Source organism: Plectropomus leopardus, chromosome 11 (assembly GCF_008729295.1).
Source record: "Plectropomus leopardus isolate mb chromosome 11, YSFRI_Pleo_2.0, whole genome shotgun sequence".
In the NCBI taxonomy this organism is placed as follows: Eukaryota; Metazoa; Chordata; class Actinopteri; order Perciformes; family Serranidae; genus Plectropomus; species Plectropomus leopardus.
Window position 1 is genome coordinate 12537514 of NC_056473.1, and position 23559 is coordinate 12561072.

A 23559-nucleotide genomic window follows, 5' to 3' on the forward strand; every position below is an offset into this window, starting at 1 on the left:
TTATGTATTATTAGCTCACTATATGAACCAACATGCTCTCCTGTGGGAGCTGAACATCTGTTTGGGACATTGTTGGACATAACACTGCGACACATGCAGCCATTGTGGACAGGAAGTGTCAGCTGGCAAAGAGGAAATGGGCATCAGTGAGTGGAAACAGGAAAGGCTCATAATGTAAAGTCAGAAACAAATACAGTAGTATGTTAGCATGCATCTTAACTACTTGGCGAAGTCTTGATTGGACAAATAGGAACATTCATTTTAAATTTCCAAATGAAATGCAGGGAAAATCTGATTTACTGAAAAGGATTCATGGCAGAGTCATCTACAGTCATTTTGTTCCTTATTCAAGGCTACGAGTGGGAAAAGTTTCAAACATGATACAGTAGGTTATTGTTTCCCTAAGCTGTGTGCAGCTCAGTGACTGTGAATGAGCCACAGAGTGCAAAGTAATGTGTCTCTTTCTCCAGGATTCTGGTCAATTACAGCAGAGCTGCTCAATAAACTTAACCCATCCAAATCTTTTTGACTCCAAATCCACTGTAAGTAAATAAGCTGTGGCGCTGACCAAGCACAATTCCAAACAGTGACGTATTAAGGCAGATTAGCCTCATAGTTCTTTTTCATACAGTAGGCTTCAAAACGAGGCTGTTTAAGTCAATAATTCTTTCAAGTGTGACAAATCATGAACTGCAAATGCAGCATTTAGTTTGGCAAATACTTAAAAGTAGCTGCTTTAATATTTATATAGTAAATTAAAGATACACCATCAAAGAGAGATCTTTTTAACACTTTACAGTTGCAAATATAAAGTTGCAGAAACTTTGAGAGAGACTTGCTGAAAAACATGAGACAAGAAATCTAGGGCATTGGTACCTAGTGTATTTAACTTTGATTTCTATTTCTGCGCAAACAAATTCCCAACATGTCATAAACCTACAAAAACAAACTGACTGCTAAAATGATGTAAACACGTTTATTGAAAACACACTTTTTCACTGGAAAAAAAATGGCACATTTTTCTTCAACTGAGTACGAAAAAAAGTCTGCTCAACTATATTTCTTGGATATGGTAAATACAAAGCCACTGACATTTTTCATCGATCAGAACATGTTTGATAATGCTTTAGATATGTTGTGGAAGCAATTTTTTTTTTTTTTTTTTTTTTAACAAATGGACGGTGAAGGCAGAACAGGAGGAACAGGAAACTGTTTCATGCCCTACCATTTGATTACTGCATAAAAACAAACTACAGCTATATTAATAAAGTATGAACAAAGTTAAAAAAAAAAGTAAAACAATAATAAATAAATATGAGACGCTACATCACCTTCACCTACATCACCTTAGTGGAGCAATAAAGGAGGTTTTAAAATCAATTGGGATGACAGATCGAGAGGAAGATTCACCGTCAAGGCGCAGCCTCTACTGAACGCTGCTGTGAATCTCAATCCATCAAATCAGTGGGACTTGGTCCAATTATCTGGGACAAAAGCATGACAGCAAAAGATACTCTCATTATTCATTCACAGTTGAAACAAACAAAAATATCTAACACTACTGAAACATTTTTTAAAAAAGCCCTAAACGAGCTAATATATGGACTGTGAGGTGAAACTGTCTCACTATTAGACTAATTGCTTTACATTTGTCAGACTGAGAGGAAATTTAAGGTCACCTTTGAGGCATTAAGGCATTACATTTTATTGACAATGCAATTAATCAAAATAAATAAGTCATTAGATTAATCAATCATGTAAAATTCATCAGTTGCAAGTCTAAATTCTAATTCAAAGCAGTTCTTACCTGTCCAAACGGTTGACCACGTCCCTCACAGTGTTGATGAGATTCTCATGTTCTTGGGGGCTGCTGACAATGATGCTGTGGAGCTTCTTCATGTAGGAGTCGATGGTGTCAAGAGTGGGCGTCTCTCCACTAGCTGTGGGACAAGAAAAGTAAAAGTCTTCAGTACTTGTTAGTGCTTGTGGTTGTTCATAGGACAAGTTTGAAAAGGTTACATTTTATTAACTGCAACTCAAATGGGGGTAGACAACATCATTAGGTTCTAACTGATATCATCTTTAATTTTTAAACATATTTTACATGTTGTGAAGAGTCATTTATTTATAACTACTGCCCACATAGTGTATTAAAAAAACAACTTTGATCAGTCTTTGTGTTTACAGATATGAGCGTTTTTTTATGTTTAAACATCAGTTCAGCACGGGCAGGGGTGCACACCAAGGGCAGAAAATCACAAGATGACGAGTCCAATCGGAATATGAATGACCCAAGCACATCAGCACCAGCCACAACTTGTCACTACTGATGCTTTTGCTGCACAGCAACATCAAAGGATGTCCCACAACCGGGTCGAAGAGTTAAAGAGTCTGGCTTGCAGCAGGCAAAAGCAATCAGTTGTCATAGCTCAAATGTGTGTCAAAACAGCATTACCAAAACTGTCAACACTACAAGAGGTGCACAACTGAAACATGTAATCTAGAATTTTTTTAAAAATGATGTAAAAACACTAATTCATTTATCAAAATTGTGTTTAACATGCTCAGAAATGCAGACATTGCCTGCTGCTATAGAGGAATGTGAAAATTCCTCTCTAGTTACAAACTTTACACAGATAAACATCAGTATAGTCAAGGTCAGACATTTTTGGGGACATTAACAGAAGAAAAACACATTTTTGAGTGTGGGGGGGCTTTAATATTGAGTAAGTGCAAACACCAGCATTTAAAGATTTCAATTTTATTTAACCTATATAAAGTAAACTAATTAATGAAAACGGCGCAATTACTGAAAGAAGGTGAACATGCTTATACTCGGAAGAAGCTTTGATGTTACTGCTCATTAATTTACTGACACTTTCTTCGAAACAGAAAGAGCCACACAGCTTCCCTGAGGCCAAGTCTAAGTGGATTTTGCAATCATCTTCCATCTTCAAGCTCTTGTGAAATCATTCCAGTGGCGTCAATTTGTGCTGTTTGCAGAGTCTGTGTCTCTGCTGTGTGAGCAAAAATTTAAAAAGGTGTGCAGAAAATTGCAAGAGAAAACCTGTGGGCGGGAGCTCAGCACGAGTTCTGTACCGTATGCGCATAAGACAAGTGTGAACAAAGATGAGGTACATTCCTTGAAATGGCCAGGTTAATATAAAGAGGGGGTCACAGCCTGACTTACATAGCCAGTCTCTAAAAGAACAGCGAACAGTCCTACTGCACAGTCTGCTGATGTATTATCTCTCCAAGATGAGAGACGTTGGAGTTCAAAACACATTAAAATACACAGTGGGTGTTAAGAGCAGGCCTAAATTATTTTCAGGCCTCTCCAGCTTAAACTCTGACTCTGTATCTAATAGTTTACGACAGTATTTGTGTTTGTGTCTAGGCATGGATTACTGGTGTGATATATCATGTCAATGGCAGTTTATAATGTGCATGGATCAATATCAGCAAGCCCAAGGGCCGCATTTCACAATTTCAGAAATAAAAGCGAAATAATTTTATTTTCCGACACACAGCAGAAAAGTTGATTTCAAAAAAGGAGCATATTTCATTTTTGTCCAAGATTCACCATAATTAATTGTCCAAGTTAATGCTGATGTAACAGATAAGACCTAGACTCTTAATTAGCAAATATCTGACAAATTTAGGAGGCTGCAGCAAGTGTTGAGTCATTTATCCTACTTTCTTCGAAACAAAAGACGAAAACAGTATAATTCTATCTCTTTTGGTTAAAAAAGGATGCAAGTGAAAGAAACATTACTCATTTCTCAACAGGGGAAAACTGCCAAAGAATTTATAGTGGAGAACATGGTTTTAGAGGGACAGTTCAGCCCAAAATTACAAAAAGACATACTTTTCCTCCTACCTACAGTGCTATTTATCAATCTAGATTGTTTTGGTGTGAGTTCCTGAGTTTTGGGGATATCAGCCAATATAAAGGAACTGGATGGCACTCAGCCTGTGGTGTTTCAAAGTGCCAAAAAATAAATGTAAAAACACTCAACAGCAATCTTTCTCTCCAGAAATCATGACCTGGTTACTCAAGACAGTCCACAGACGTTGTTGTGAGCAGTTTCATAAAGGAACTATTTTCTCTCTACCAAAATACATCTGTCAACCAAATCACCGCGCAGAGGAAACTGTGCATCTACTGCTAGCTCATCTAGCACCACTGAGCTAGCTAACGCTACAGTTTAGCTGAGGACGATGCCGTTATGTTCACAAGTGGTGCTGTCAAGAGCACGAGCCTCTTGTCCATGAGAAGATGCACGCCTCCTTTTTCGCAGTGACACGGCTGGCGGCTTGGTGAACAGAAAATGGTTCCTAAATGAAACTGCTCACAACAAGGTTGATTATCTAGAGTTTGGACTTTTTTGTTGCATGTTTGTAATTACCACTGAATAAAGTGATAATAGTTCCCACCTGGCAGAGGTACGGAGGAGAAGCTGGAGGTGAGCGCCTGCCGCAGGGTCTCCAGGTGTTGGTGGAGGAGCCCGTTGCGTCCCCTCTCTTGCATCACGTCGCCTTCCAGCCTCTCAACTGCGCCGCGCATGCTCTCCACATGTTTCTGCAGCGCTGCGTTACGCTCCTCATACTCCATGTTGGTCTTACGCAGCTGCCGCATCTCAGCTTCACGTGCTGTTGAGGAACAGAGAAAGACGCAAAGAAGTGAAACGATGGTAGATAAGAGAAGTCCATATGGATGACAACAGCGAGACACGGCGGTTGGTGCCGTCATTCATTTTTAATCTTCTCTGAGAGGTGTGTTCTTTTAAAGGTTAGGGCATCACTGAGTTCGGCGGTGTGGAAACTATTCTGGGACGATGGAGCACTATAAAGTAAAGTTCTTTTTTAGGTAGCAGAGGAATGTGTTTAGAAACACTTAGACAAATGGAGGTTTAAAAAGTCACCAGCTACAAAGCGATTCTCAATGAGACGGCTGTCCTTACCTTTGCTGTGGTTGAGAAACTCCTCTGTGAAGATTGGTATGTCAAACACAGTTCTGTCCTTCCCTTCCGCATCCTTCTGTTGATAGCCAGAGACAGTAAGAGGGAAAGAGATAAGCTGAGCACTGAAAACATTTGGCCGCGCAGACGCACAGTGAGAGGTTGTCATTTATCTAGCTGGGCTGTAGGTCGGTGGGTAATTGATTTCATACCTAGCCACAGGGGAAATTCAGTTAGAGAAAATGAGGAAGAGGAAGTAATTTCATCAAAAGTGCTGCTACGATATCAAAGGCCCTGAAATGCGTTCCAATAAATTTGCAACATAAATGTGTTCCACGACAGCAGCACGAGATGCAGTGCAGGTTTCATGTATTTACCTCTGAAAGAATGCATCCTTCCTCGTTTGTTAACATAATTCAATTTATGCTGAATCCCGTGTCCTTTGAAATCTAGAGGGAAACGCCTGTATCCCCACAGGAACGCTGATTCCGATAAAGTCACCTTGACCATAATAACCCTTCAGGAGTGTGCAGTAAGACTCAAAAGAGGAAACCTCTTAATTACATGCAGAACTTAATAAAAATGAATTACACACTTAGCAGAAGCCACTTGTTTGGATTATGAACACAAACACAGCACCAAAGCGGATTAACCCAGCTTTAGTGATGCAACAATAAGCACTTAATGGGTAGAGCAAGAGGAGGGCAAACACAACAGATTTGGGTTTCTGGGTGAGAAAAAAAAACCCAAAACAAAAACAGACTCTAACCATAATTACACAAAGTCACAGTGTATGAAACCTTTCACATTTTCACACAGGTCCAATTGAGCTTTTGAGAAATTTTGTTTTAATATCAAAAACAACCTTTGCAATTCATGTAAACTGAGCATTTTCTCTGATATCTTAAGAACACTGTATTTTTAACTGAACTTATGTGTTCAGTATGTATTCCTGCTCCAACCATCTGAATCTGTGAGAACAATTTGGTGCTTTGCTTAACTGGACAGGAGTTGTGGAGCTAATAAAATAATGTTTCAATGATAAAATATTTATTCCCTTAAATAACTGATATTTACTTCTTAAAAGCTGGTTGGCACTCAACAGTTTGGGGAATGCAACACGAAAGCTCAGTAATGTACCGCTGCCTTTTTTTTTTACAAATCCATTTTAAATACCTAAAAAAAGTCCCACTTATATAAGGAAACAACAGTTTAAGTGTATGGTTTTGAGAATACTTTTCACTTTGCTCAACTTTGCAGACAGCTTTTTCCATTGGGGAAACCGTTAAAGGCCCATCTACGTTCTTGTCAAAGCCACCAGACCCCATTTAAAAAAAACGTCGTTTTATATCTTGCTGAGCACAGGAGCTGCTGGTCTTCCGGTGTGTAAATTGATTGGTTAGTTTGTATTACTGTGTGGTTTTAGTGAATTCAAACTAATTCTTTAAAATGTCACACAATAACACAAACTAACTTCCAGATGCAGGCATCAGTAGAACTGCTACTCCTGTGTTCAGTGATGGTAAATTAGTGTTTTTTTCTCATGGAGCCTGGCTTTGAAGAGAGCAATACAACAGCTTCAGTTCCCTGTCAGAAATTGCTGTCTGACAGCTAAATAAAGCAGTTAAAAAATGTCTGTATCTAGCAAACAGTTAAAACTGGGACCTTTTTAGATGGCTAGAATTAATTTTGTTACTGACCCCCCGCCCCCATGGCAGAACATAACTTATTGTCCTGACTTCTTCTTCAAACTGGTAGTGTCCCGACTGACATCTATATGTAATACACTGACTATGGACAATTACCTCATACAAGCCCACTGTGAAAGCTCTGAACTATCCCTTTAGGGAAAGTGACTGTGAGTGTGAAAGGGCAGGAAAGAGTTGCTGACCTCGTGAAGAGCCTCGTTGGCTACCTGGTGCCCAACATCTGGAAAGGAAGGAAAGAATAAAGAAGGCAGATGATTCATGTCTCCCTCGGTGCAGCATGTCTTTACTACATCGGGAACTGACACAATGAATGAAAGTAATAACAAACAGCATCTCTGCACCCTGTATTGTGCAACACTTGAAGTGAAGCAGAGCATCTACTTCAGTAGAGCAGCTTTTATCTGCCGAGGCAGAGCTGTTTATGTCATCAACATTTTTGAAACTCAAACTAAGATTTATCCACAGTAACAAAATGGAAGCGATAATGCCGACCATGTGTTGTGCGGGATAAGTAACGGCTCCTTGGCCTCAAGTTGAACTATAACTCATAATTTGAACTACTATGAACTCAAAAAGTATCCCTTTTCTGTGCCACATTTCCATTGACTGAGCAAAGCAAATAATGCGTTATGAGTTCCTTTACCAAATCATGGAATATATTCAAATTATATAGAAAACATTAGACCAGAACAATACAGGAAAATAATCTAACTGTAATTTTATTAGACCACTATTTGCACTGCAATTTAATATGTGATTTTTTCCTGTGAATTCCACATTATCATGATGAAATGTGATGAATGGATGCATGAACTGATATGATGCCAACTTGTTGTCCTGCTGCTTTTCTAAACGGATCTCACCTCCCCTGTGCCGCTTGCCCTTCTGCTTCTCCTGGACCTTCCTGGTGAAATGTTTGTAGGCCTCTGTCTTCTGGTACTTCTCCAGCTCTCGCATGTAGCGCTCCTTATCTCGCTCTGCCTCATCCAAGTATCGCTGTGAAGAGAAGAAAGAGAGGTGAGACGCGCTGGGAAGACTCAGCCAAAAAAGGAGGAAAATGAGATTTGGGCGAAGCAGGATGAAGGAGGAATGTGGGTGAGATGGCATGATGAGTGGAAGTAATTATTTCTAATCGGGATTAGTTCCTCTCAGTAGACAAAAATCGGTAATTTCCAATATTAATAACCTACATTCACTCAAGGCTTGTTACGAAAAATGCATCTTGTAATATCTTTAGTTTGGGAATTAGAGGAAACACTCGTAGAATCATCTTCATGCAAAGCCCCTGTCCCAAGATACCAGCATATCTGACTCAGCTTTGAACTAGTGGTTCAACAACATGATACTAATCAGCAGCAAAGCTCTCTGGGCTCCATCCCACCTTTGGATATATAAACAACACATGTCCAAATTTCTAGACTTTTGACTGGAAAGAAAAGGCAAGAAAAACTGCCAGTTCCAGTTTTGGAAAATAGCAGCTATGTTGTTTTGGTAACAGACAAAACTGAGTAATTTTGTTCAATGAGATGAAACATTGATGCTGGCCTAATATCAAAGGGACAGCATAATATAGTATAATATAGTGAATAAAAAATACATATTTTTCATCTCACCAAAAGTGCTATATATCAGTCTAGACTGTTTTGGTGTGAGCTGTTGAGTGTTGGTGACATCAGCTGTGAAGATGTCTATCTCGTGTTGACTATAATAGAACTTGATGGCGCTCTGCTTGTGGTGCTCAAAGCGGAAAATGAAATACATCTGACAACAGCAATGCCTCTTTCCAGAGATCATGACCCGGATACTCATGATAATCCACAGATCTTGTCTTGAGCAATTTCATGTAGGAACTATTGTCTTTCTGCCGCACTACACCCACCAACCATATCACCATGCAGAAGAAGCGTGTACCTACCACTAACTCACCTAGCACCACTGACATTAACATAAACATGCATTATTTTCAAATATCTTTGCAGTGAAATAATAAATTCTTATGGAAAATCTGCCCAAACATGACTGTAATAATGATTCTATCACTTCAAGACAATAACTTTATCCTTTGTGATCTCTTTCTGCTTTTCTCGCAGCACAGTTGAGGGCACATCTAGGACACAATGCAAGATGCCATCAACTATGGCAAGACAATCTGTAAAAGGATGTCAAACTACTAAACACAGTCATGTGTAAAGTCTCCTGCAGACTTTGAGATTTGTGCGATCTTTTAAGTTTAGTGCAAGTTACACTCAGCGACATGAATTGTAATAAACTTGGGTAAGACATCAAGTTTGATGAATGCAGACAATGCGATGACATATTCTACTGAATTGCAGGCTACGACCTTCGTCCATCGACATCAATACGCAACAACAAAAGTCATTGGCGTGTCATCCACCCACGCCGCTGTAGTGGTAAAAGCAAAATGTAAACAAACAAATTGTGCCCTTGCTAAAGTGGTCTTTATACACGTCAAAAAAAACTACTGAACAGGAGGAGGAGGGGAATGTGGACGCGGTCGTGGCCGGGGAAAGGTGGCCAGCTTGGCTGTTCAGCGTGCTGCGTTAAACATGCTGATCAGTGCATCATTTCATGCTGCATTTCTATCGGTTGGTTCGTAAGCGTAGGTCATAACAGCAGTCACACAGTGAGATTCTCATCCTAAATTTCTGACACTGTCAGAATTTTATCCCAGGCTGTCTTTAAATGCAAGACCGTGACTACGGCCATCCTTGAACCCCTTTCATTGTGCAACACAGGACCACTTTTTAAGAGCCATGACCAAAGATATCACCGTGTTTTATCTTTCGTCTGGGACAGCCCAAAATTGCAGAGTGCATATACTGGGCTTAAGTAAGCGTTTTGTCAGCTCCAAGACTCTAACACCATGGACTCGACAAGCTTTTGTTTGTTTGTTGTTTTAGTTCACTTAATAAAAATAGCTGAAAGTCTCTGCTGATTTTAGAGTGTTAAATGTGGCTGTGGATAGTCTTAGGTTTTGGCATGTTGCAGATGAATATTTTAGTCCATCTCTAGGGCTCCCTTAGTGCAATTATCAAAAGCCAGAGGTAATAAAAATTAAAAATCCACCTCCTTGTTAATCAAAAACCAAAGAGATTTTGCCTCTGGTCTGTGCATTTTCTTCCACTGCTATCTCAAAGTTGCTTGCTCTAGGTGTTGGCTTTTGTTGCACTGATCTATGTGAATAATTACATAGAATTACAATTTAATAATAGGTACAATGTGGAAAAGGAAAGAAACGCAGAACTCTGACACATTATTCCTCGCAGTCGCATGCTCATAGTGTAATCCTGTCTGGAACTTCTTCACTGACCTGCTTCTCCTCGGGGGGCAGCTTGCTCCACTCGTTGCCCAGCATCCTTGTAATCTCCGGAAAGGGCACGTCTGGACGCTCTGCCCGTAGCTGCTCCCGTCTGTCGTTCATGAAGCGAACGTAGCCTGTTAGGGGGGCCTTGGGTGCATTGCTGTCCTTCATTGGCTTCTTTCTCTTCCTCCCCTTGGTCCAGCTGCCACGTCGGGGCTTCTGCAAAGAGAATGAAAAAAGATATGTTTTGAAGGTTCAGGTAGAAATCTCCCCTGATAAACACTGGCAGGACATTCTTGGGGGTTTGAATGGGAAAAATATGTCATTTGATATCTCAGTGCTCGGCTCTTACCTCATCTCCATTTCTCTGGCTGTTGTTGTCGGTATTGGCCCCCGGAGAGCCTGTCTGCTCATCCATGACTTCTACGACTACAGGGGAGATCTGAAGAAAAACAGGGGGACACGTAAGAATAGGAAACATGTCATATCAGTACGGTAAGAGCTGAAAACCTAACAGGTTTTAATAAAAACATCTGAAAGGGTCAGCTATTGGTTAAGGTGAGGGTTTTGCTATTTAGGGGAGCCAGATTCTAAAAAATGTCCCATGCATTGCAGCTCAATGAAGGTGGGTTAAGCATTTTGAGACAGGGCTGAACTGAGGCGTGGAGCATTGTCACCAGGGATGCTGCCCAGCCAGGAAATAGAGAGCAGACTGTTCCTTCTGCAACACTATCGCCATTTCTGCTTTCAGTCCAAACTCCTCCCAGTCTTGGCTACAAACCTCCTCTTGGCCAGCCACGTTTCCTCTAATAGAAATGTCTTGCTGCTCTCAATCATTATTGAGCAAGTGATTGAAAAAACACAGCTCCCCCACTCCTCAGACGCTAATTTAGCCTACTTTCAACAGAAGGAAGTAGTGTTGTGGTGCCGCCTCATAATTAGAGATAAGAGAACAGCTAAATGGTAAAAAGCTCTCTGGAAGAAAAGTTCTCCATCTGAACTTATTATCTATGCTTTAAGAAGACAGAAAAGTCAAAAGAAGTCCAAATTATAGTTAGGTAAACTGTTTACTAATGTTAAATTCTGTCCTGAATATGTCAATATGTTTGACTATTTCTGCACTGTAAAATCTGACAAGTTGATCTTACTTAATCTTGGAAACTGGTGGCCTTGAAAAAGTAAATATAACTACTTAACTAAATATAAATTTAAAAATTTGTATAAAGTTCATATATAGTTGTTAATTTACTTGAAATTTAGTTGCATTCTCTTAATTTTGTGAAGTTGTAGCAACTTAAAAATGACGAATAAATTTGCCTTGTTCTTTCTAAGTGTCAGCAATTCAGTAAATCAAGTCAGTCTGATTTACCTTGATCACGACAAAGAGGATTTTGCCAACGATGAAGTGAGGAAAACTGTGAGTTCTGTTTTGTTAACATGTTTATGAAAATATAAATATGACCGTCTCGTTTGTCATCAGCAGAAAACAGATTCATAGCCCAGTTTATTTGATTTACTGAAGTTGCTAAAACTTAGAAAGACTGATTTGATTTAACTTGTCATTTTCAAGTTGCATCAACCTCACAAACTTATGGAAATATAACTACATTTTAAGTAAATTTAACTATTAGACATTAAGTTAACATAAAATAACATTAATAGCTAAATAACATGTCTCAAGACAATCGGTTTTCCTAGATTTTATTAAGGTAAAAACAAATCTTGTCAGATTTTAGTCACAAAAAAAAAAATCATTACATCATCAATGTTTTTTAAGACTGAATTAACTGAGAGAACACCTACTTAAAAGGTATGCTGACTCAGAGTACTTGAGGGCAAACCGCCCAGGTTGAGCTCTGAAAATAGCATCAACATCCTTGTGTTTTAACCTTTGACCTCTTCTAAATCACTGTGTGGGAAGTGAGCCGCTGTATCCTGGATGTGGTTTTTGCCCCCTGCCACTAAGTACTGTGGGAAAAGTCACAGAGGAATTAGCTGGTCTACCACCAAAAACCCTTTTGGGAAGAGAATATGAGGGGGAAATTCCCCTTACAGCAGATGGCCCAGGTAAGCAGGGGTTTTCTTTCTCATTCAAACATATCTGTAATGCTTGAAGTCGGTTTCTAGTGACACCTTTGCAAGCCTTCATTACAGATAATGCCAAACAAAAGGAGCCCAGTTGTGTCACATAATCCGTGAAGTTTATTTAAGCAAGTCTGAGAAAAAACACACTTCCAGGAACTTGCAGGTAGGTTTTAAGTTTCTGTGTTTAAGCTATGAACCTCTAAAATTCAAAGACCAAATGACAGTTTGAAAGTTACCGTTTTGCCATTATTTTTCTTTCTACCTAATTTAGCAAATATAGGCTATGCTGCAGTGCCCTCTGCTGGATTGAAGCACTAAATGCACGATTAAATTACAGAGGGTTGAGTTTTATCTACATAAAATGATATAACATTACACTATGTGCGACAAGGCGTTTTATAGTTTTGCCCTTTACACAGTGATGATATCTTTGGAAATGTCCATAACATCTCTTTTTTATGGATAAGTTAAGGTAAATTGTATGGATATTGAACAATAAAGCATTGAACCCTTATTACTCCAAACTAATAATCCCAGAATAGGCCAATTTCGCTGTGAGGGCTCATCAACATAGACTAGCCACCGGGCTATTCCTATGTTTTCGAAACCCATAGATATGGCCAGATATCATTAAATACTACAATACGCTGTTTTATCAACATTAAGCTTTCACTGGGGGTTGTAACAACGTTACTATGTGGCTTATAACGCAGTATGAGCACCAGCCATTATTGATGTAAAGCCAGATTCCTTATTGCCACGTTAAGCGAATATTGTGATTGGTGTATTCATATATCAGAATACCACTTACCTCAGCTGCTTTAATGCGACGTTAAACTTAAATACTAATAAAGACATTCACAAGAACCGTATGACCAGCTAGCAAACACCACCATTATTAGCTAGCGTCAGGTATATCAACCTGCACGAGCTAACGTTAGCTAATGTTAACTTTGGCAGCCGCGGTACATTATCAGCGCAAACACCTATTGGTGTATAGTCGTTGAATGTCGGATATTCATGACTACTAACGTTGACTTTGAAAAGCAAAGTCATATTGAAGACATCATTATCAGAAACAATGGTCTGGCACTAGCATCTCAGGCTGGTGCACTGCTAGCAACTAGCTAGTGCTAATGCTAGCACTTAGCTTGCATACGGGCAGCTAACGTTCCGTTTTAATTCACGCTAAACCGTCAATATGCGATTTGAAAAAGGGTTAAATCAAATATTTAATGTAATAAAGTAAAACTACAGAGTGAAAACTAACCTTAGATAACGTAATCCGTAGCTGTGCTTGTCAAAAATGATTTTCACTAATCAAAACAATACAGCGGCCACAACCTAGAATCAAACTGCATAGACAGGCAAGCAGCTACAATACTGCTTTTTTTGCCTGTATTTAAAAAAAAAAAAACATCTCATGCATTAATTTTTATATTCTATCGTACCAGTGTTTTTATTGTTAAATGTGAGGACAGCGAGAAAATATATCGGATCGCAAAATAAGTGACTCATATTCTGAGAGGATAAGTTAAAGTTAGAGTTGACTTTAAGTGGATGGCCTCTGATTCAGCTCATAAAGCTAAACAGCAGATCCAACATTCTAACATTATTATAAAAAAATGTTTTTTCATTCTCTTTTTTAAAAACGTCGATGTAAACTAACAAAAATGAAGACAAATTAATTTAATTGCAGCACAGTTCTAGATATTCTGTTTCTATGACCCCGCGTCGCTCACCGTTTTCTTCGCCTACATTCACCGATGTCTTTTAGTGCGTTGCTGCCCCCTACTGTTGATTTTGCAGATTACCGTTTTCACATTCATTTGCAGAGTTAACTCCCTGTCGGGGGTTTAAAGATGTATTTAATGGATGAGATTAGGAAATCTTTCATTTGATTTTTACTTTTGTAGGTTACAAAGGCACATTTTGCTATAATGGTGGAGCTGGCTGGACTTCAAGCTTTTTGTAGTTTGTAGAACATTCCTTAACTCCAGTTGAAACTTGAAATGCTGCGATCACCTGTTATTTCAATAAACCCAACTTTCTCTGTAACTGATAATGACTGTCAGCTCTGCCAGAGCCACACACACCTGCACACACAACTCACATACGGCAATATTTACAGTGCCGATTGCAACCCTGCAGTACAATCAACTTCTGCAAATAATCACATCCTCGTATTGCATTGAGTGTCCCCCATTTGAGAAATTTACACTGCCTGTGGAAACTGTCTCTTTCATTGCAACCTTGTCTCTGTGGGCTAATATGTCGTATCCAAACAAGAAATTCAGAACCACATTACTGTCCTTTTTTGAATGAAATACACATGATAAATAATGAAGCTCCCAACCCAGAAAACCTCCCTAACTTGAGAGACATAACATGTGAGAGAGCATGAAGAGACTAATATTCTAATTCCACATTAACAGATCACAAATCAACACTCAGGCCGGAGTAACCTAACTGTAGATGCAGTCTAATTGAAACTTTGATTGCAATCTTGTCGCAATTGCCCACAGTTAATCCAACCTAATTCTTAGGCTCATTACACACACAGGTTGGGTCCACCCAGAGTTCAGAAAATAAAGTCACAACCAAAATCAAGACGGCCCTGCGATAGTCTGCCGACCTGTCCAGGGTGTACCCCGCCGTCCGCCTGATGACAGCTGGGATTGGCTCCAGCCCCCCCGCGACCCTTACAAGGACAAGCGGTTACAGAAAATGACTGACTGACAAAATCAAGACTTTTAACTGGGAATGCTCCTCAAATTTTCTTTAGGCTATTTTATGGATAATTAGGCCTAAATTTATTGCTGGGGACAAGAGACACATTTTTGTGGTGAAATAGATGTCTGCAGATCAGTTGGTGCATTATTTTTGCATCACAGCTTTGATAATATTTCAACATTTTAGCTGCCCAACACAATTAAATAATTTTATCTTCAGAGGTTAAGTACTCGGCCAGCGAAGGTTAGCCACTTGGCCACCGTACGTCTCTGGTGCACTTGTTCTAAGGGCTGCACAGTGCAGAAATGGTGCCAGTCATCCCTGGATCAACCAGGCAGTTTTATACGCGGCAGTTGAACAATTTTAGCATCATGCACCACTAATAAACTTTAATAGGTGTGATCAGGGCCCTACGTTCCATGCTGTATCCAGTTCTCTCAATATATCCATGGCCTTAAACATTTTGATGGGCCACTTTATAGACATCTAAAATGCAGCCTGACATATCCAGTATCATTGGAAACACACGAATCTCGATTAGAACAAAACTACATGGATTTATAATGACTTGCCCACTGATCAGTAAGGCTTAAAGAGTTTAAGAAAAACATCCACATTCCTCATGTTTTGTCTACTTCTCTTTGAGGACATTTCCAAGACAGCCTGCCAAATAATTCAGTTGTTGCTTGTTATACTGTACCTGTAGGTGCTGAGGGCTATAATAGTAAAGCAAGAAAGTGAGTTTTCTCCATAGGTAAGAGAGCAGAGTAACAGCCGTTAGTCAAATGTCTTGTGGCTGCATTCAGAGGCTGCTGTCAGAGGGAAAACTGACACCTTTGGCTTTGCTACAATGGAATTCTCCCTGTAAGACTGTTGAACATCAGTGCAAAAATAGCAAGTCCACAGGGCCCACGCCAAAACCTGACATTTTGCATTGATGTTTTAGATGGCTGTAAACTCAACTGAAGCTGCACAGTTTACCAGCTTTATTTATATCATGATAAAAAAAAAAAATAAAAAAAAACTTAACACAATACAACCGGCCAAAAATGAAAGCAGCTAGAAGCAGTTTTTTATCCCAGGTTTGTTTAAATAGCTGTAATTTATTCCTTTGGGGACTAACTAACAATTAAAACAACAGGCACAAAATTAGCAATGATAATGTTTAGTTGAGGTGAATAGAAATAAAAGCATCTTGCCAATAATATGGTAATATCTACCAGCAGATATCTTATATTCTCGCTCTCCAACAGTCATGAATTAATAAGAGGTAGCATTGCCTGTGGAATCATGTTTGTCACTAATTGGCTGACTTGGAACACAGAAACGATGCAGGCCAACTGTTCAACTCCCAGAACTGGCATGTCTGGCTTGGATTTTAACTTTTTATTTTTTGACCATTCAACATCAGTGCTCGCTGCATTGTGGGTAGTGTCACAGCAAACAAAGCTTGGGAAATGGCGAGCCAGGTTCAATCAGCTCTGAACTGGAGAGTGCTCTTCAGATCCCGGCAGGCCTGCGGGGCACAGCATCCAGCTGTCCCCCGTACCGTTATCCACCTGTCATGTCACGTCGAATCATCTGCTCCCAGCCTGAGAAGTTTAGTGCAGAGGAAAGGTTTCCAGCCACTGGCCCTCTGCGGGCCGGCCATATGTCCTTGCCAGTCTGCCCGTGTGGCCTGCAAAGTGGCAACGTTGTGACACCCACACTGCATGCACCAAGTCCTCCTATTGCCTCAGGATATCAGAAGGTGATAATGTCACATGACGTGTCAGCAGGTTGAGAGTAGATGGTTGTTAGCGAATTAGAAGGTAGAAGGTAGATTTATATAAATTAGATGAATTACATTTGTCCTCGATTCTGCTACATCTTTGGAGTTGATGAGTTGATTAAAATCAGCAGATGATGCTTGGACATGTTGCTGCTGATGGCATCACTCAATTCCTGCAGTGCAGTTTTTGAATTTGCATCAGAGTTTTGAGTCCTTTTGGCTGCAAACAAGGTTCGTCCATCCAGTGCAACAGCTTGATCCCAGATGTGCGGGGTTAACCACCCCATAATTACTACAATGAAAGTGTGCTATTTTTCTGTGCTCTAATAATGTACTTGATACATTAAGTATGTGTTATAGTGCTGCTAAAGGCATTCTAAAATACATTTAAAGTGCACTTGATTGCTCTATTTTGAAACACTATTAAGATGTACTTAAATATACTCAAGTACATCTTTTATTCCTAATTCTGTACTTTAAAAAAATATAACAGCACATGGCAACCCTTACTGGAACGTCAACAAATGCACAGGGTGGCATGATTGCTAGGTTTAGGCAACAAGGGCACAGATGGTTAGGATTAGGAGAGGGAGGCACATGGTGAGGTGTAGGAAAAAAACACCATGTTCCGACGGAGGCCAACACTGCCCTCCCGCATGAAAGTCCAGTGTTTGTTGGATCCATGCACCACCCCTCTCGCCCACCCTGCAGTCATCCTTGCATTCCTGTCATTACCAGCGGCATTTCGACCTGACGTCGTCCTGGGACACGTCACGCGGATGTGACAGGTTCCGTCCGGCCGCGTTCTCAAATGATATCCCCCCCGTCTAGATATCATGCAGCCACAGCAGGTGCAGTCTGGCTGTCTGCCGGTGTATAATAACACCGCACCCGGATCTGTGCAGCCACGTTCTCAGCTCACGCTGTCCAGTGGCGTATCAGGCGGACACAAAAGTGGCTTTTGGCATCAGGTTTTACCCCAAAAGCACTGTTAAAACGGCGGTATCTGACGACTTTGACTTACAGTATGAAGCCCTGTCTACAGCTCTTAGAGTGTGATACTCCTTTTGTTCCTCTCTGTGTTATGTTTGAGGTTTTTAAATGAAATAAATATGTAACACACGATGTTCATCATCATTAATCTCAGTGTTGAATACAAAATGAACGTTGCAAGTTTCTTTATCATTCTCACAAGAGATTCACTGAGTTACATTACAGCATCAGAGGATAACACGCTGTATGTGGGGTAGAAAATCAAAAGTGAAATTTTCATTTGTTCCACCAGCCAGCAGTATGAAGCTGTGATCAGACCGTGTACCTAACATTATGATTGTAACGTGTAGACAGGGTGACCTCATGGTGTGTCTACATGTAGACACAAGGGTGACAAATTCATTTCAACACTAACACAAACATCACATGAAATAAAGGTCATACTCGCACCACAGCCATCCTCTACGGAGCAAATAATTGGCTTCGATTTTTCAGCATCTTGCTGCATACATTTGGATATTAATGAGAATAAATCTGCAGCTCCTTCATGCCTTCATGCTTTAAGATAGGTAGTTAATATTAATACCATCGTGTGTTGTTTGAAAACAAGGCTGTCAACATATGCTAAGTAATGCATGCGTTAGCTTAGTTAATGACCTCATCAGCATAACTGGTTATGGTTCAGCGTATGATGGCGAATATGGCAGGATATTAGGCAGCTCAAGTCCCTCTTGCTTCTTATACACAAACAACAAGCACAGCTGTGAGCTTTGCCAATACCACAGAGCACATGAACTAAAAGGGCGTAAGGACTGTTGCATCATCTTGTTGCTATGCAACTGTCTAATTAGTCTTAGGTAGCTAACCTGAAGAATCAAAGTGGTATGATGTTGAAAATAAGTATGGGATGGAGATAAGTGTGGGTACATTCTCTCCTCACAGGGAGAACAGAGCGTCGAGAATTTTCTCATCTTTCCTAAAAGCTGTGGCCTGAGCAGGGATGGGCTGCCATGTGGCGCACAGGGCCAAGTGTGCAGGATTTCATACCAATCAAACACGATGCCAGCTGATTTCAGTGATTAGTACCTCTTCTCTGGTTAAAGCTTATCAGTGAAACTACCTGAGAAAAAAGGCTCCGAAATTTAAAAAAAAAAAAGATCATATGTAATCACGACCACAATGAATAAAGCTAGAATTTCTCAGACCTGTCATTATCATCATCTCCTGATCCCTTTTCATCAGAACAGTTTCATCCCTCTTTCAGCTCATGTAGTCTGGCCTTCGTGAAGTGACATCATAAAAAGTTTACTTTCACTCAGTGGAAGAGAGACTTTTGACTCTATATTCACATTTCAGATGAATGCTAATTGACCTACCTGATCAGGGATTATATTATGTAACAACAACAACAACAAAAATAAAACAAACGAAAACAGGACTACTGCATTTTCCAGGAATACGGCAGTTAAATCTTGTGTTTTTCTTAATTTGTTTATGTGAGTAAATAAATAAATAAATGAAGCAGCAGTGACAGTTTTTATATCGTAGAATAATGATAAGTATGGGGGAACAATATGGAATGACAATAAATAAAACAAGGGGGTGTACAAAACACATAGAAATAAGTCTATGTTAAAAGAAAAAAAGGTGAAATAAAAGTCATAACAGTTCTAATAATATCTTCAAGCAACAGTTGAATTAAGGGTCATTTGTTAACAGTGGCATGCATGTTTATCTGTATGATTGTGTGTGTGTGTGTATGTGCGTATATATAAGGGAAAAAATCAAAATAATTTTTTCTTTTTCCAAATTAATAGTTTGATATTTGGAGTTGCCATCGGTAAGGTAGGAGGTTGATTAAGGGGTGTTGATATGTCCATGCGTGTATATTTAATGGTAAACTAGTGATATTTATATTGATGAATGGAGTCCAACATTTGTGAAATGAATCTATTTATTTGGGGTTTTTTTTTTAAATGTCATTTGTCTTTTTATGAAAATGTTCTGGGATAGTAGGGAATGCAACTGGGATAGAAAGGTTATTTCTGTGTTTCTATTTGAGTTAAGTTGTCTCTTGCGATATTTTATTTTCAAAAGTTACTCTTACAGGAAAAGTTCAACATATTGGGAAATATGCTTATTGACTTTCTTCCCAAGAGAGATGAGATCAATAACACTTTAATGTTACAGCTCGCCTGGCTCACTCACAGATAATAACCCAGCAACAGCGTTCACTAGCTAAGGTGTAAGCTACACACATACACAAACAGAAATGTAGAAATGACTATTTATGGTTTTACAGGGATTTGCATAACGTTCATGATGTGACAAACTGGAGTCTTGTCTCGTTGTGAAGTTTTCAGTCAACCAGCAGACACACCACACAAGTACCTCATAAAGAAGGCTACAACACAACTAGATAAAACCATAATTTGTCTGTTTTTTACATTTCTGTTTGTGAGCACATCAAACAAATGGGATGCATGTTAATTAGCACGCTTCAGAGTTGCTGGCAGGCAGAGAGCCAGGTTAGCTGTTTGCTTTTCATCATTGTGGTTCTACACCCACCTGCTGTTATGTGACCTTTGATGTTATGAAGATGTTACTGATTTAAATATGAATTTAATGTGATTTGCTGCCCTGTATGATGATTTTTTATATTTTACATCTCTCTTTGCACCTTATTTTCTGTATACTTTATATGCAATGAACAATACTTCATAAATTTTAAATCTGCATCCTTGGTGAGGAATGATGCCCTGCTAATCACCACTGGAATAAAATTAGCATTTGAAACAGGTGCATAAGGTCAACAGATATGCTACATCAGAAGAGGTACTTACATACAACAGCTCTGGCTTCATTCAGAGGCAAAGCCAAGAATAAAGAATGTAATTGGCTTTTTCACAAAATGAAGGAGTTCAGTCTCATTTTGAGAAAAAAGAAATGTATATCTGAAGATGATTTTCTTGGATCCTTTATGATTAACACAGAGGTAATTCCTGCACAATCCTTATTTCAAAAAAACAGTTACAAAATGTTCTTTCACAGATATATATATAACACATGTTTTCACAGAAATACAGTATGGAGACAGATCAAATAAAACAAATGAGACCTTTAAAGTGAGACAACCCAGATTTCAAATGATGGCTCGAAAGCGACTAGACTGCCCTTTCTAAAGGGCTAAAGAGGCGAGAGGAGATGACAATGGATAATAACTTGATGTATGACGCTTCTGCACTGAGCTTTAAATGTCTTATCTAAATTCACACACAATGACAGCGCTTCTCCCCAACCATGTCACGTTTATCATTTTCGTTGCACCGGCTGGCAGATAATGGACAAAAGAAAATCAATAAGTAAGAAAATCTTACTGAATGAACCATAGGTGATAGCAATGAGCGTTGATGAATGCACTCTATTCTCACGCATACCGTATTGACTTTGTGGAGGATGGTCATAAGCCTTATTCACAGGGTTTATGCTGCACCTAATTCACCACTTTGCATTGTGTTAAGGTGAGAGGAGAATAAAACAACTAATGTACAAAAGAATACAATACTCTTTACTTGTGCATATATTGCAACTTTCAAAGACATGAATGCATTGACAAAAAAAATAAATTAAATAAAAATCAGGCCGTGTGTGAGAAGCCTGCAGTGAGAAGGAATTTCATTTTAAAACTAGAAAGAAAGAAACTCATGACAGACATTCAGCAATCCATGGCCAAAATAACCTACTCAAGGGCAAAACTGAGCTCCCCATAAGCCACCCCAGCTTCACACTTCTCTATGCACTGTGTACAGTGTCCCTATGCTGAAATATTATGTAACTCTAAATCCGTTTTACGGTAATTAGGTTGAACACAAATTAATCGGGGAATACGCACCATGTCTGCACAGTACGAGTTGAAATAATGAACGCTAATTGTAAAATTTTGACTGGGGGACCCTCTACGACTCAAAATCAGATTTTTTTTTCAGATTTGCTTAAACTCTCACTATATCCTGGCAGTCATACGGTCCTCCTCACTGGGTCCGACCAAAAACAACCAATTACTGCTTGTGCACACACTAATAACCTGCAAACAACAGGATACATGGCAAAGACAAGTAAACAGAAGAAGACGGATGGACAACAAGCTAAAAAGAAAGAGCCAGCCAGAGATAAAACAAGTTTAAAAATGGGAACGGCCTTTCCGAGCTGTAAAAAAGTGGACCTGAGGACCTGAATACATTAAAAACCAAAACCTGAGGCCACACCTTGAGGATATTGAACTTGACTGAGTGAGAGCATGCTTGGGGGGGCTGCGCTGTGTGTGCACAGGCAGTGATTGACAGCTGTGTTAGAGACTTCTCCTGGCTCTGCTTGTTTGATCTGATTCAAGCAAGATTAATTCTTGAAAATGCCATTAGGAGCACTAAGAGGAGCCAGAGGAACCTAATTTCTTCACAGAGTATCTGTGTCATACTACTGTCAGGAAATAGTGACAGTTTCAGCATATATGACCGACTAAACCTTTAAGGACCTTATTGTGTTTTTACATATTGTCCTTTAGTTAAGCATATAGTGCAATAATTACAAATCAATACAGATAAATCTGGGGCTTTTTGCGGCTGACAACCAATCAACCATAATAGAAATTATACGTTGACTGCCTGATAAGATGTTTCACTGGCATCACTGTGACCGTCAGAATAGTAAGAAATACAAACAACAAAAATCTTCTCAAATGGGTGATGAACTTCATCACGTGGGGGTCCAAGAGGTTTCACATGAAAAAAGGAGTGCAGGGAGTCTTGTTTTATAGATTACTATATCTACCAAGCCAATTATCTTAGCAGCTAGCATTACGCTAAACCTACTAGCACACTGTAGGTTTGCTGATATATCACACTGTCATCTTTTCATGACTTTTAGTTAGCTGACCAGAAAAGTAAGCTGACTTTCTTTGCAAAGCAACAACTGGCAGCAATCCAACAGTCTTCAATGATAACGGCAAATGTTTTTTTTTGTTTTCAAGATTAGTCAAAAATGTGTTCAGTCCAGGAGTAACAGCATAATCTGACAACACAGAAACTTTGAAGATGGTTACTACTTTGCTACAACTGATAAAAAGCTTATTTCTGACATGTTGTCACTGTTCAAACTGCAGCCTATCAAGAGAAGCTACTTCATGCTAACACAATAGCTCATACTCCGCCCCCAAATCTCTCGCCATCTGGCCACTCCCCATCATCAGCCTCATCACCTCCAACTGGTGCTCCCAGCTCCTCTTCATCTCCAATCAAGCCAGTATTTAAGCAGCCTCACTCCACTCACTCTTTTACAGATTGTCTTCGCTTCCATGCCTGACGTTCAAGCACTCACTCGGACTAATTTCCTGGTTTCGACCTGGCTCACCTCTGATCGCCTCTCCTCGTCTCTCCTCGTCTCTGCCCCGGTAAACCTAACAGCCTTCTGTCTCTGACCATGAGTTTTGCCTGTGCACTTCCTGGCTCTCGTCTGCCTGTGGCTGTGTAGTGTTCTACTGCTTTGGCGAGAGAGATCTCCATTCTTCTGGCCATCTTCAGAGCCTCCCGCTGAGCGAAAAATCTCCTCTGTGTGAGTGCTGCTGGTGTTTATTGTTCTGATGGTACATTGATTCCCCGCCTGTTCTCGTTGATCCTGCTACCTGTTCCTACTGGATTTGTCTGCTCTGCTACCTGCCTGCCTGCCTGATGCCAACTCTGCTTTCTCCTTGACCATGAGCTCTGCCTGCCCCTCTCTGGTGTCCTTGCTTTTCCTATAAGCTCCCTGATGTAAGTGTTTCTGAAACTTACCTGATACATTCACCTGCTAGTCTGCTCCACAATCACAATTTCCCCAAACTCTCAACTATCACCTGTGAATGTGAGCTCACCCCATTCTTTCTGCGAACACTGTTTGACCCTTGAACTCTGCTCCACCCCAGAACTGATAAGTGTCCCTACTTACCTGCAA

At 39.8% G+C, this 23559-nt stretch overlaps 1 protein-coding gene across 2 annotated transcripts; it reads right to left on the reverse strand.

Annotated features, from left to right (window-relative positions):
- Positions 1-962: 962 nt before the first annotated feature.
- Positions 963-13419, reverse strand: hmg20a (high mobility group 20A). 2 transcript variants are annotated; one of them, XM_042496244.1, is made up of 9 exons: positions 13348-13419; positions 10345-10434; positions 10002-10211; positions 7534-7666; positions 6853-6890; positions 4965-5037; positions 4438-4653; positions 1808-1940; positions 963-1484 (listed from the first exon to the last, which is right to left on the reverse strand). In XM_042496244.1, exons 2-9 carry the CDS (start codon positions 10408-10410, stop codon positions 1481-1483), a joined length of 873 nt encoding a protein of 290 aa, XP_042352178.1. In that variant the 5' UTR covers positions 10411-10434; positions 13348-13419; the 3' UTR covers positions 963-1480. The 2 variants fall into 2 exon arrangements, with proteins under 2 accessions (XP_042352178.1, XP_042352177.1); XM_042496243.1 differs by having other exon boundaries at positions 4965-5040.
- Between the last annotated feature and the right edge of the window lie 10140 nt (positions 13420-23559).